At 40.7% G+C, this 13562-nt stretch overlaps 1 protein-coding gene across 2 annotated transcripts in view; it reads right to left on the bottom strand.

Annotated features, from left to right (window-relative positions):
* Window positions 1-348: 348 nt before the first annotated feature.
* The window catches only part of LOC307156781 (membrane-spanning 4-domains subfamily A member 12-like), a 55826-nt gene continuing 42612 nt past the window's right edge, over window positions 349-13562 (bottom strand). The window contains exons 1-7 of one of the 2 annotated variants that reach the window (XM_079868319.1): window positions 4146-4220; window positions 3344-3524; window positions 3025-3147; window positions 2864-2920; window positions 2107-2223; window positions 1657-1794; window positions 349-1459 (exon numbers count right to left, since the gene is read on the bottom strand). In XM_079868319.1, coding sequence (XP_079724445.1) covers window positions 1451-1459; window positions 1657-1794; window positions 2107-2223; window positions 2864-2920; window positions 3025-3147; window positions 3344-3511 — 612 coding nt within the window. In that variant the 5' untranslated portion in view covers window positions 3512-3524; window positions 4146-4220 and the 3' untranslated portion in view covers window positions 349-1450. Of the gene's footprint in view, window positions 1460-1656; window positions 1795-2106; window positions 2224-2863; window positions 2921-3024; window positions 3148-3343; window positions 3525-4145; window positions 4221-13562 lie in introns of those variants that run through there. The other variant, XM_079868320.1, reaches the window with a different exon arrangement.

The raw sequence follows: 13562 nt of genomic DNA, 5'->3' as shown, positions 1-13562 counted from the left end.
TGAATTCTTCAGAATAAAGTGATCATTAATTGTGATGGTGTAAGTACATGTGCTAACAATGGGCAACGTGATGGCCAGGGTTGCTAACTTTGATTATCAGGTTAGATTGAGACTTTCTTGATGGCTGAAAATATACCACACATGTATATGACACTAGTGTTCTCTTTAAATTGTTACATCACAATCTAATCAAAGCCTACAATGCATTAAAAAATAACATTTACTACAAATAAACTTCAGAAGTGTAAATGAAAACTCAGGAATCTGCATTTGTATGTACAGTTCAGCGAAAGAAAAAAGAGAAAACAGTAAAACATGCAGTGTATTAAAAACAAAGTCCAATTTTTTGTCTGCGATTTATTTTTTCCTGGTTTCAAAGACATTTTATGAAGTTTCAATTTATATTTTCATTCATTTCTTGAAAAGTTCGTTCAATTTTAAAGGCACAAAAATAATCCCATAGAAAGAAGGAGAAACATTTTACGGAAATGGTGCGGCCGCGCTTTCCACGCGTTTTTAGACGCGATATGTGAACGGCCCTGTAAAGTGGTATCGGGTAAATTCTATCGGGAAAGTTTTACGAGTACGAGTGCATGAGCACAGTATCGGACCAACACCTGAGTACTGGTATCGGTATCGGTGCATCACTACTACCAACTGTATGTTTCCAATAACCATGGTATAAATATTGGTTTTATACCTGCAAACTATGCCCCTGTTTCTGAGTGAACTATCCTTTTAATAACATGGCCTGCCATCCTAGTTATGGTTGTCCAACGCTATCTCACGAACAGTTCGTACAAATTGAGTAAAAGGTGGCTAATTTGTACGATTTGTCTAAACCCCAGTGATGGGTAGGTTTAAGGGCAGGGTCAGGTGTAGGTAATTCATACAAATTCATACGAATTGGGGAACTCATATGAATTCGTACGATTTTTGCTAAATTAGCCACCTCATAAAATTCGTACGATCGGGCCGTGAGATCGGGTTGGGTTGTCACAACACCGCTACCAAAACCATTTAATTTGTTTAGTGAAACATTGGTCACTGGTGGCTTTGCAGATACTGAGACCAGATATAGAGACTGAATTGACTACAAACATTTACCAATGATGCATTTTCTTTTCATGCACAACTCATTGTTCATTAAACTGAAACCTGGTTTTAAGTTGGTTAGACAATTAAAATAAAATTGTATGTCTTTGTTGTCATTTTTATTTTATTTTTGCTTAAAAGAAAAAAAGACACACCAGAGACACAAACGTGTCTTTGTGTCAACAAGCATTAAACAAGTCATTTGATGCACTTTCAATTTTCAATTCTCTTTTTTTCTGTTCAGTTCCTGTAACACTTGAACAGATTGAAAAATAATAATAAGGAAGCTTGCTTAGAAGAAAATATAAGAGATATTCCTTGCAATGTTTAGATGGTAGGATCTCCTCACTGTGACTCAGTATCCCTGGGAAGTAACAGACAAAATATGTTAGTACACAAGAAACTAACAAGATCCACACACCATAAAGACTGTTTTATGGGATATGTTTTGATAAACAATGAAGTGAACACTGTTACACAATTCAATAATTTAGCAGTTGAAAAAAGGATGTAGTGTACAATGAAGCATCATTTACCTGGTAAATCAAGTAAATCATTTACCTGGTTCAGTGCCACATTGACCACTGTAGAGTCGGTGTTGCTGGTGGCTTTGCAGGCAAATCCTGAGATACAGATGGAGATGATGAACTGAAGGATGGAGAACACCAGCAATATCCCACTGGTCCCCAGATCATAGATCTAAAAAATATTCAATGTGATCATATGAAAGTAGTTTCACATATAATAGTCCATCAATTATACTGAATGAGTTTCTAAATATTATATTGCATTATACTGAGGCATGGCTTTTGAACACTTGAAACATAGCAGACAAGTCGCATGGACTACTTTGTAATTTTTATGATACTTTTATCGTGCCTTTGCATCATTTTGAAGAATTAAATCTCCAGTCCCTGGTTATTATAATTGTATGGAAAAGAGAGACCATCAGTCTTTATTTGTACAAATAACTTTAATTATGACACAGTTGTAATTGTAATTTTGTAATACCTCGGCATGTGAACTTGGATACCACATTGATATTGCTCTTAACTCTATGGACATCAGAACAATGGCTATCCCTGCAGTTATGGCACTGATCACATTCATTCCGAGAGAGGCTTTCACCTACAGAAAAAAATATTGAAAAGTGACAGTAATACTACTTGTAAAAACACCCTGAACTCAGTTTTCAACTCTGTAAACTGATGAGTCATATGTCTTGATCTTTCAAGTTTCAGACCATGTGGTCTGAAGAGAGCTTACCATGGAAAGTGTTGTGGTTGTAGAAGTTTTTTTTTTTTATTGTTTTATTTCTTTGTTGATGCCAAAATGTATGATGATTGCAAAATATGTTTTGTGAAAAGAAATAGTTTTAATTCAAAACATGTAAATATAAAGATGTTATGTTTGTTTTTTGTTGTTGTTTGGTGTTAAGGGATGAAAATAAAATCCCAATGGCCCTTTTAGCCCCAATTGTACCCTACTGCATGCAACCTTTAATCAAATAACAGATGACTGAAAGTGCTCACAGAAACTTATAACTGTTGAATACCACACAAGTTAGGTCAGTTGTGCACCTGAAGTGGACCCTTCTAATTAGAGGTCCAGTTTATTAAATATTTGGACTGATACTACATTTTGAAAGCTTGTAATGGTCTAAATTGCACAACAATTACTTGAGTAATATACATTAGAAACAATAAATACATACACTACTATTGACAAAAGAAGAGTTATCCCCACAGATTTAAGCAAATGTACGTACCACACACAAATTAAGTTTATTCTGCGCTGCAACAGACAGAGATCCAGCACTGATGTACTGAGAGAAAAACACAGGACATTTCAAGCTCATTCTGGTAAATAAAATCAGTTAAAAGCAAGTAATTAAAATAATTAAAAGCAAAACAATTAATTTAAACTTACAATAAGAGATCCCCAGTAGGTTATGCCACTAATAACAAGAATAACTGGGAAATGGTTGTCGAGATAGCTGGTGCGTACGATGCCAAACAAGAAACAAACTACTCCGATCATTATTTGGACAGTCTAGAGTGGGCAGAAATGGGTCAAGTGTTTATATTTTTGCATGATGGCATATCATTCATGTTTAGACACACACACACACACACACAACTAATCTATATTAATGTTATTATGAATCTGTTCATTTTATCACAGATGGAAATGAGACACAAAAAATATTCCACAAATCATACTAATAATTCATCATTCAGTGCATTACCCCCAATGCCTTTGGTTGTGCTTTGAAAAATCCAGTGAGAGCCGTATTGTGATATACTCCTCTGGTCTGCTGTCCATCATCACAAATAACAGCATTTTGTGCCACCTGTGGATTTACTTGGATGACAACTGTAGCTTTATCAGTTGAGATGACCTTGCTGGTTTCCATTATAAGTTTTCACCTGTAATTAATTATTTACATTCTGCAGTTCACAACTCTTAAGTTTGCCTCTTTTTTTTTTTTTTGCATTTCATGAACAATACAATATTTATATGTAAAGCATTAGCTAATGCCCTTGTCCAGAGTGATATAAAACTGAGACTGCCATTTTTTTTACACTGTAATAAATAAAGTAAAAGTACAAAAAGCATTGCACAATTAAAAATGTTGTCACTATAATATATACTCGTATCACAAACACTTGATTTTCTGAGATAAAGAGTTAAGATATACGTATAGAGTATTTTTTTGACAAAGATGCCTTTGGAGTTTCTCCTCTCTTCTGAAAGATCAGAGGATAAAATCTACATTCTTCACAAATATTTTGCCTGATTGTATCTATTGTAGCCTAATATCCAAAAAAATAACAAAACTTGAAGAAATGGAAAAATGTAATGTTATGAACCAAAGTATATCAATAAATAAGCAACAACAAGCAACACTAAAACTATCACTGGTGTAAAAAAAATGACAAAAGTCAAAAGATTATAATTTTTTATAATTGATGTATATCAACATGTGTATATATACACACACATATATATATATATATAGATGTTAACTGATGCATAAAATATTTTACCTGATATGAAATGAGAGGTTGAAGTGGATGTCTGATCGCTCTTATGGCGTATCTTTGTGTTTGTGGACTGTGAAGAACCACTGAGGGAGGAGCTTACGGTACAGTACAGTAAAAAGCTGTACAGTTATGTTAAGGGCTACACATCCAACACAGTCCATTGGTTAAAAGTCAAAAATGGTTCACAAGTTCTTTTTTTTTTCTTTTTTTCACTTTCTACCTCATATATACATGTCATGGGGGACCTTAGGTAACCAATGTAATATTTTCATCTCTTTTCAACCATTTCTGCCAGTATGAAGACATTCTTTTAGTTTGTTTTCTTAATGAAAAAGACAGATATTCCATATTGTACACATCATTTACAATTTCTTGCCATTCGTATACCGATGGGGGATCTTCTTTGAGCCATTTCCTAGTAATGGCCTTCTTACTAGTTGCTAGTAATATATTAAAAAGATATATGTCCTCCTTTGTTATTTCTGAAAGAATGATGCACAAGTACATTGTTTTAAAGTCACATACCACATTCAACCCCATTATTACATTCATCTCTCTATTCAGATCCTGCCAATAGGTATGAATTATGTTACAGTCCCAAAAGATGTGAAAATGGTCAGCCATTACATATCTGCATTTTCTCCAGCAGTCACTTTTCTTTCAAGTCTTTCAATGCTTTCAATGCTTCCATCGTCGTATTATATGTAACTGGGCCGTTCTCCAGAAAGACTTTCAGTTTTGCAGGTGGTGGCGTTTGGAACTTGATACCTTTCTCTTTGAGAATTTTCCTGATCGGTGCGAATGCCTTTATTTTCTGTTGGATCTCAGGTGGATAATATTGGTCAAAGAAAATCCTTTTTCCTTTTCAGTGCACTTCTTTCTTAAGGCTGCGTTCACACTGCAGGGCTTACTGCTCAATTCCGATTTTTTTTAAAAAATCGATTTTTTTTGCAAGGCCGTTCACATTTCCAATTAAATGCGCCCTTTTGTGATCTCCTGTGTGAACGTGAACGTGAAATGACCCAGAAGTGATCCGCATGCGCAGAAGAGTACTCAGCGGTCAACAATGTCACTTGTTGTTTGCGGAAGTAGCTAAACATGGATGTCAACAGTGGAGCTCGTTTAGCGATATTAAAGTTATTTTCCCAACGGAGCCAGCACAATTACAATCTTCTCGTGTTTATCTTCTCATTCCCGCCTACTTCAACGCAGAATTATGACGTTTGTCGCGTATATATGACGTGCGGGTCGGATACATGCGACCTGGCCGTTCAGACTGAAGTCGCATTTCAAAAGATCGGATATGTATCGGATTTGGACCACATACCCAAGTGGCCTGGGTCGCATTTCAAAAGATCGGATCTGTGTCATTCAGACTGTCATGAAAAGATCAGATACAGGTCGCATAGGGGCAAAAAAATCGGAATTGGGTCGTTTCAGCCTGCAGTGTGAACGTAGCCTTACTCCATGCAGAGTGGAGAACGAAGTTGTTCGTCTTATATTCCAGAAAAAATACCACTACCGATCTGGGGTACGCATCCGTGGGTTGCTTGGATCCGAGTGCTCTGTGACACCGCTGAATTTTGAGGTCCAGGTCACTAAGTGAAACTCCGTTTTTAATGATCGATTCCACAAATTCTTGGGCATTATTCCCTTCACATCCTTCCGGAATTCTGGATTTCATCTGCGTTTTCCTCTAAATGTGCCACTCACTGCTCTGCTTCATTAATCCTCTCTGCTGTGGCGCTTAGGTCTATGACTAGCCCGTTTTACTTTTGGTTGACTTCTTGCTTAAGATTGCACAATTGTTCTTTCATGTCTTTTGCAAGAGAATCTCGGAAGGCCGTTTAGTTCAGTTTTAATATCCACATGAAGTCATCTCTTCTGTTGCTTTAGTTGTGATTTAATCATAGTCTTTTTTGCTTTGTCCCCTCCATGTTGTTTAGTTTCAGTTTTGTTAGATTAACACCAGACCATCTGGGAGCACTTACACTAAGCTGCTACATGTGTCGGTGGCATTCCGGAAGTCTTACACTTTATTTTGACAGCCAACTTTAGACATTCTATTAACTATAAGTAACTTTGAACTGAAAATAGATAAGGATTTTTTTAAGTTAAGCTTAACTGATAAAATGTAATATAATATGTATGTAATGTATATAATATAATGTAGATGTCAGACAACTTCAGCTGAATGACCTAGTTTCACACCGAAAAAAAAAAAAAAAAAAGGCAGTTTACCATTGTGGTTGCTTTATATTTACTTTCCATTCTGCTAGCTGTACCTTTGTTCTTGTCATTTGTAGAGATTGCTTTATCTGACATAAGACAGCAGTACTGCAGTAACTTACAGTAACATATAATAAGACACACAAAAAAATAAATAAAAGTGAATGTCTTTGTGTCACCAATCATGTCATTTATTTTCAGTACTAGAGCATAAAAATAAAGTAAATTTAGTTGTTTTTTATTGTAAATAAAATGCATAAAGTTTTCAGTTTGCTCCACTGTATCACAACAAACAAGATACAACACACACAAAAAATGCAAAACCAGGACAGATTCATTCAAAATCTTGAATCTGAAAATACATGACAAAACATTGGGCCACTGAACTTTCTTCATGTAGAAGTGCAATAAGCAGGCCCGGGGGGGGTAATCGGGAGAATCGGGAGAATTCCCGGTGGGCCGCTTCACTTTTGGGCCGGTCGAGGAAATAAAAAAAATATATATATTATTTTATTTTTTCACATTTGTCACGTTAGTAACATTACACGTTCCGCATTCTGACACCGCAGCGCGCAGCCTCTGCATGGGTTGTACCATGTGAGGGTAGTGATGTGTCGTTCATGAACGATTCGTTCATTTTGAACGAATCTTTAATATGACTCGGGACTACCGAGTTGTCTCGGAGAGTGATTCGTTCATTTTGTGTTGACCGCGCATGCGCATTACGCAACATATGGGTCAGTGACTCGTCAGTGTCTGACTCTGATCTGTCTGCTTGGCCGGAAACAGAAAAGATTAGTTCATCTTTCGAGTCTCGAGTTCGGGTTCGGGTCCGAGTCTCGAGTTCTTCCTGTCAGTCCCATAGAGGCTATGCTGTCAGTAGCGGAAACAGAAATGATTAGTTCATCTCTCGAGTCTTCGGGTTCGAGTCCGAGTCTTTCGTTCTTCCTGTCAGTCCCATAGAGGCTATGCTGTCAGTAGCGGAAACAGAAATGATTAGTTCATCTCTCGAGTCTTCGGGTTCGAGTCCGAGTCTTTCGTTCTTCCTGTCAGTCCCATAGAGGCTATGCTGTCAGTAGCGGAAACAGAAATGATTAGTTCATCTCTCGAGTCTTCGGGTTTGAGTCCTTCGTTCTTTTGTCACGTGACTTGTCACCATATAGAACACTAATTCACAACCTTTTTACAAACAAGCGCGTAGTTATTTTTTTTTTATTAATTTTGTTTTTTACTCTTACAGTTACGTGATGCGTTTCTGTTCTCAAGATTATTTTCTATAACATTGAATGTGATATTTAAGAGTTGGTTAATGCAAAGCTTTATCCATATGATAGTGTCACAGTTTAGAGAGAGAGAACCCAGGCGCAGAATGAACAGTGAGCAAACAGTTTATTATGGACAATTCGTACAGATGAGGATACTCAGAACACCACATTTAGCAGGCGGGCGACCAGGACATCAAACAACGGAGAGGATGAGTGGTGTTAATGTTGAGTGGAAGCCAAACGGGAACCAGAATGAAGATAACTCCAAACGATCTCAGAGGTTGTCAATTTCTGTGGAAACTTAATGCACACATGGAACACAGACAACACACCAAAACGAACCAGCAAAGACAAGAGGAAAAGAAGCACAATATAAAGGGACTAGAACACATAAGGATCAGGTGAGCACAATTAATGAAAGGGACCAAAGCACATGAGGATCAGGTGAGCACAATTAGTGAAATGAGGGCAAGACGAGAACTAAACAATGGGGCGTGGTAACAGAAAACAAGGAGGCAGGACAAGAGGAGCACATGGCAAACACAAACAAAGACAGAGCCATGTGCTCAGACACAAAACCAACAAGGAAACATTAAACAATGACAAAGCAAACAAGACAGTAAGAGCAGGATCCTGACAGATAGGGGAAACCACTTTGATGAGACTTGTATACAGTGGATTATAATTTTCAGTTAATATCATAAACATATACAAATATGGGAAATATATTGACTATTCAAATCTAACTTCACAAATTCAAGTCAATTAGACTATTACTAATTTTGTATCATCTGTATTTTATTTTTCTCTATTGAGTTGTTATATTATTTTGTTGTCCTTGTGTTATTAATGAATAAAAATCAGTTTAAAAAATTGAAATGAAGTGTTTTGTATTTTGGATTCATGTATATTTTTGAGTCATTCACTATGTTTTTTGTCCATAATAAATCACCTAAAAAGTTTGAAACCTACACCTTTGTACATAGCTTATTATAACACTGTACACATTCTTGACTGGTTGTTTATTGTTTTTTTATTGTTGTTTTTTTGCCAACAAAGCTTTAAAACACATTGGATAACCATCCAAAAAGGAATTAAATCAAATTAAATAAAAATAAATACAAATTAAAAGAACACTATAAAGCCACAGAGCATAATAACCATAACCATATAACTTAAATCACAATATAAAGCCTAAAAACAATATTTCACAACAAGCCAGGCTTTTCAAATAAATGAATAATTGTAAAACACACTGTGGCTATATTTTAGGGCCTGCTTTAAGGCATGTTTGCATTAAAAAAAACAAGCTCCCGGACCTTGGCTGGGATAATCTGCCCCATCTTAGAAAATACTCTTTCCGATGGTACAGATGTGGCCACGATGCAAAGTCTAGCCTTCATGACCTCAGAAAGGCTTTTATAAACAGCTGAACATCTCCTCCACCATGCCAGATGGTCCGATGTGCGGGGTAAGAGTGGCTCCGCAAGGTAGGCCCGCATCTCCACCATAGCATCTGATGTAGTTGAAGTGGTAGCAGAAGGCCTCAAGCTTGCTACCCTCTCATCGAAGTCTTCCCAAAACATGGCCCCTGCACTGGAAGACGCACCATAATCTGGAGGATGCTCCTCTTCAGTGTGAGTTGGGTTAATAGCTGCTGCAGCTGCTGTAACCCTTTTCACTGTGTCTTCGGCTGCCTGGTGGTTGACAAAGGCTTGCTTTTTGAACCTTGGATCCAAGCAAGTTGCATCCCCAAGCTTCTCAATGAGCTCCACTCTGCCAAATCTTCTAGTCATTTCTGACATCAGGGTGTCCACTAGTTTTTTTTCAGGCGCAAAGCTGGAGGGATTCCTTTGATTCTGGGCAACAATCCTCTGAAGACCTCTAGTCATCAATATGATTTTGGAGGCAGTCACAAACCTACAAAAATGTACAATTGTTTACATACTGTACATATGACAAAGCCAAAATCAGTATTACACATACTAGAAATACATGCATGATTAAGAGATATAGAGTTTAAAATGTGGTTTTGATATGAATGTTAATCAAAAAAAAATTTATTTAAAAATACTTACTTTTCTGCACTCACTTCGGTAGTGACCTCCTCAAAAGGATGAATGATATCCACAATTTCTCTGCACATTTCCCATTCATCTGGCGACAAGGTTGGCAGAGATGCATTAGTGAGAGCCATTTTGGAGATGATTGGCTCTTTGATGTCAATAAATCTTTTCAACATATAAAATGTTGAATTCCACCTTGTGGCCACGTCTTGTTTTAAGCGCAGCTGCTCTTGACACATTTGTTTTTGCTTGGCCTTCAGCTTATCTGAAGCAACTGTGCTTCTATGGAAGAACTCAACCGTTGTCTTGACCTTTTGCAATATTGCTTGGACCTCTTTCAGTGCAGCTCTCACAATAAGGTTCAGCAAATGTGCAAAACAGGGTATGTGATCCCAGTGTAGGTGGTCTTTCAGGGCTGAAACGATGTTGCTGGCATTGTCTGTGACACAGGCTACAATTTTGTCAACCACACCCCATTCATTGGTAACCCTGGTCAGCTCACTTGCCAGGTGAGCAGCAGTGTGTCTGTCAGTCAAGACAAAGCAGTCCAGGAGATAGGAGGTCATCTGAAAGTCCTCTATGAAATGATAAGTCACAGCCATGTAACTTGTGGTAGTCACAGAGGTCCAGCAGTCTGTTGTAAGACATACGCTAGATGCACTCTTGATTTTGTCCATGATGTCTGCTCTTAACTTTTCATACAGCCTAGGCATTACAGTTTTTGTAAGTGTTTTTCTGCTAGGTAGGCTGTATGATTGGTCCAGAAGAAATGAGTATTCCTTAAAGCCCTTATCCTCCACTATAGAAAAGGGCTGAAAGTCGCAAGCAATCATTTTGACCAGAGCCTCATCTAGTTTGTTCTGTCTTAATGGATCCATTGGTCGTGTTATGAAACTGCTCATAGAGGTTTGCTGTTGTGGCCTCCTTGACCTAACTGCTCCTTGGATGGTGGTGGGTGCTGCTGGTATACTGGATTCTGCTGATGAGGTGCCAGCCAAAGAAGTCGAATATCCAGCTGAAGAGGTGCTGGTGGTGGAAACAGCTCCAGCTGCTGCAGAGCCACCATCTTCAATCTCTGTTCTAAGTTGGATGTGAGGTTTTCAGGTGTCTTCTCAAATTTGAAGTGCTTCCTCCTTTGGTGGAAAAAAATTTCTTGCAGATGTTGCATTTTGCCTCAATGGCCGAAGTTGCCACAAAATGAGTCCAAACATCACTCCTTTTTCTAGAGCTCATCCTGATCTGTCTGAGTCTCTTCTCTGCTCTTCACCTTGTGCAAAACAACGGGGGATGGGATGGGCGTGTCACTGTCCCCTTGGAGACAGCTTTGAGAGACAGTTGCAATATAACTCAGCCATTGGCTAAACCCTTGTTTGACACACACACATGTTGGATGATTGGTTGATTGCTCAGCCAATGGTTGAGTTATGTACTTGCCGGCTTTTTTTATCATTCAAATTTGGCTGGGTGGCTAAAAACACATTTTTCTGTGGTGTGACAAACTCAGAACACATACTTAATTTTGACTTTACAGGGACTTTAAGACTCAACAACTAATCAATTAAACATTTCAGTTTCTTATAATTCTTCTTCTTATTTTTTACAAATGTAATCAACATTTTCACAAGTACTATATGTGTTGGGCTATTTAACATGTAATTTTAATTATATTCTGCTGAAATGAACGAAATGAACGAAATGACTCGAAAAAAAGATTTGTTCATTTTGCTGAACGAGACTCAAAGATCCGAGTCAGTAAAATGATCCGAATTTCCCACTACTAGAGTTCTCCCCTCCCCTCCTATAGAGTTGGTTGGGTCCATAGTCCGTCTTTTCCAAAACGTTTTCTCAGGTAGGCTACCGCGGCACCGCCGGCGCCTACCGATAGCTGGGCCGGCCCTACCGTAACGGTACGCGTCAGGGAGGATGGGAGGAGAAGAGGCCAGGAGGTATGGAAGCTTGTTTCCGCCACAGAATAAAACATTTTGTCACGATCCACACACAAAAAAGGAAAAGGGAAAATCCAAGTGCAGTATGTAATGTTTATTTCATGTATGTAAACGTCCAGGCAGGGGTCAAAAATCCAAAAAGCAGACCAAAACATAAAACAATAAACAGGAACAAAGCAGAACAGACCTCACGAGTGGTGTGATGAGTAACAAGGACACCGTAACACATACTAAACAGACAGGGTTATATACACAGGGAAAACAAGCTAAACAAGATAACAAGGGGGTGTGGTAAACTGAAACACCTGTGAAGACTAATCAACATAACGGGGAACAACTGAACATGACAAGACACATGGCAGGATCACATGACAAGCAGGGAATAATATGACAGATACTAACAAGGAACAAGACACAAAACCCACACCGTGACATAACCTCCCCTCTACGGAGCGGCTACCAGACGCTACAAGACGTGACAGACCAAACAAAAATCCAGGCGGGAGGTGGAGTGGTGGAGGATCAGGGGGAGGGAAGGGGGGCCAGGTCCATGGAGGGAAACGGGGACAGGGAGTGACAGTTCATCTGGCGGCCAGGGCGGAGCAGACAGTCCCTCGGGCGGCCAGGGCGGAGACTTTCCCTCGGGCGGCCAGGCCGGAGACTTTCCCTCGGGCGGCCAGGGCGGAGACTTTCCCTCGGGCGGTCAGGGCGGAGACTCTCCCTCGGGCGGCCAGGGCACAGGAACAGACACCACCGGCTCAGGAACAGACGACACCGGCTCAGGAACAGGAACAGACACCACCGGCTCAGGAACTGGAACAGACACCACCGGCTCAGGAACAGGTACAGACACCACCGGCTCAGGAACAGGAACAGACACCACCGGCTCAGGAACTGGAACAGACACCACCGGCTCAGGAACTGGAACAGACACCACCGGCTCAGGAACTGGAACAGACACCACCGGCTCAGGAACAGGTACAGACACCACCGGCTCAGGAACAGGAACAGACACCACCGGCTCAGGAACTGGAACAGACACCACCGGCTCAGGAACTGGAACAGACACCACCGGCTCAGGAACTGGAACAGACCCCAACGGCTCAGGAACTGGAACAGACACCACCGGCTCACAGGCTCGGCAGTCGTGACGTGAACAGCCTCGGCGGCGGCCATCTTGTCCGAAGACACAGGCTCGGCAGGCGTGATGTGAACACTCTCAGCGGCGGCCATCTTGTCCGAAAACCCAGGCTCTGCAGGCATGACGTGAACAGGCTTGGCGGCGGCCATCTTGTCCGAAGACACAGGCTCGGCAGGCGTGACGTGAACAGGCTTGGCGGTGGCCATCTTGTCCGAAGACACAGGCTCGGCAGGCGTGACGTGAACAGGCTCAGCGACGGCCATCTTGTCCGAAGACACAGGCTCGGCAGACGTGACGTGAATAGTCTCTGGCTGGGCAGACGGGACGTGAATACTCCTGGGAAACTCTAGGATCTTGAATAGCGTCGAAAAATAATCCAAGAGTTTTTCAGCCGCTATGGCAACAGCGGGCTGCTCGAGCACGGCCTCCTGGATGACAGCGGGCTGTTCGGGCACGGCCTCCGGGACGACAGCGGGCTGTTCAGGGACAACCATCGGAACTGGGACCACCGGAACTGGGACCACCGGAACTGGGACCACCGGCACTGGGACCACCGGCACTGGGACCACCGGCACTGGGACCACCGGCACTGGGACCACCGGCACTGGGACCACCGGAACTGGGACCACCGGAACTGGGCTGGAAACCACCAACCCAGGGTCGAAGAGGGGCCAGAGTGGAGAGTGGTGTTGGTCTCTCCCACGTCCACCTCCTCTACTGCGGCCTCCACGGGTCCCTCGAAAAATGACCAATCGGGTCCCCTCAAAACCTTG

The sequence above is a fragment of the Squalius cephalus genome (assembly GCF_949319135.1).
Source record: "Squalius cephalus genome assembly, chromosome: 4".
Classification (NCBI taxonomy): Eukaryota; Metazoa; Chordata; class Actinopteri; order Cypriniformes; family Leuciscidae; genus Squalius; species Squalius cephalus.
Note: the sequence above shows the minus strand (reverse complement) of the source record. Positions and strands in the feature narration are given on the sequence as shown.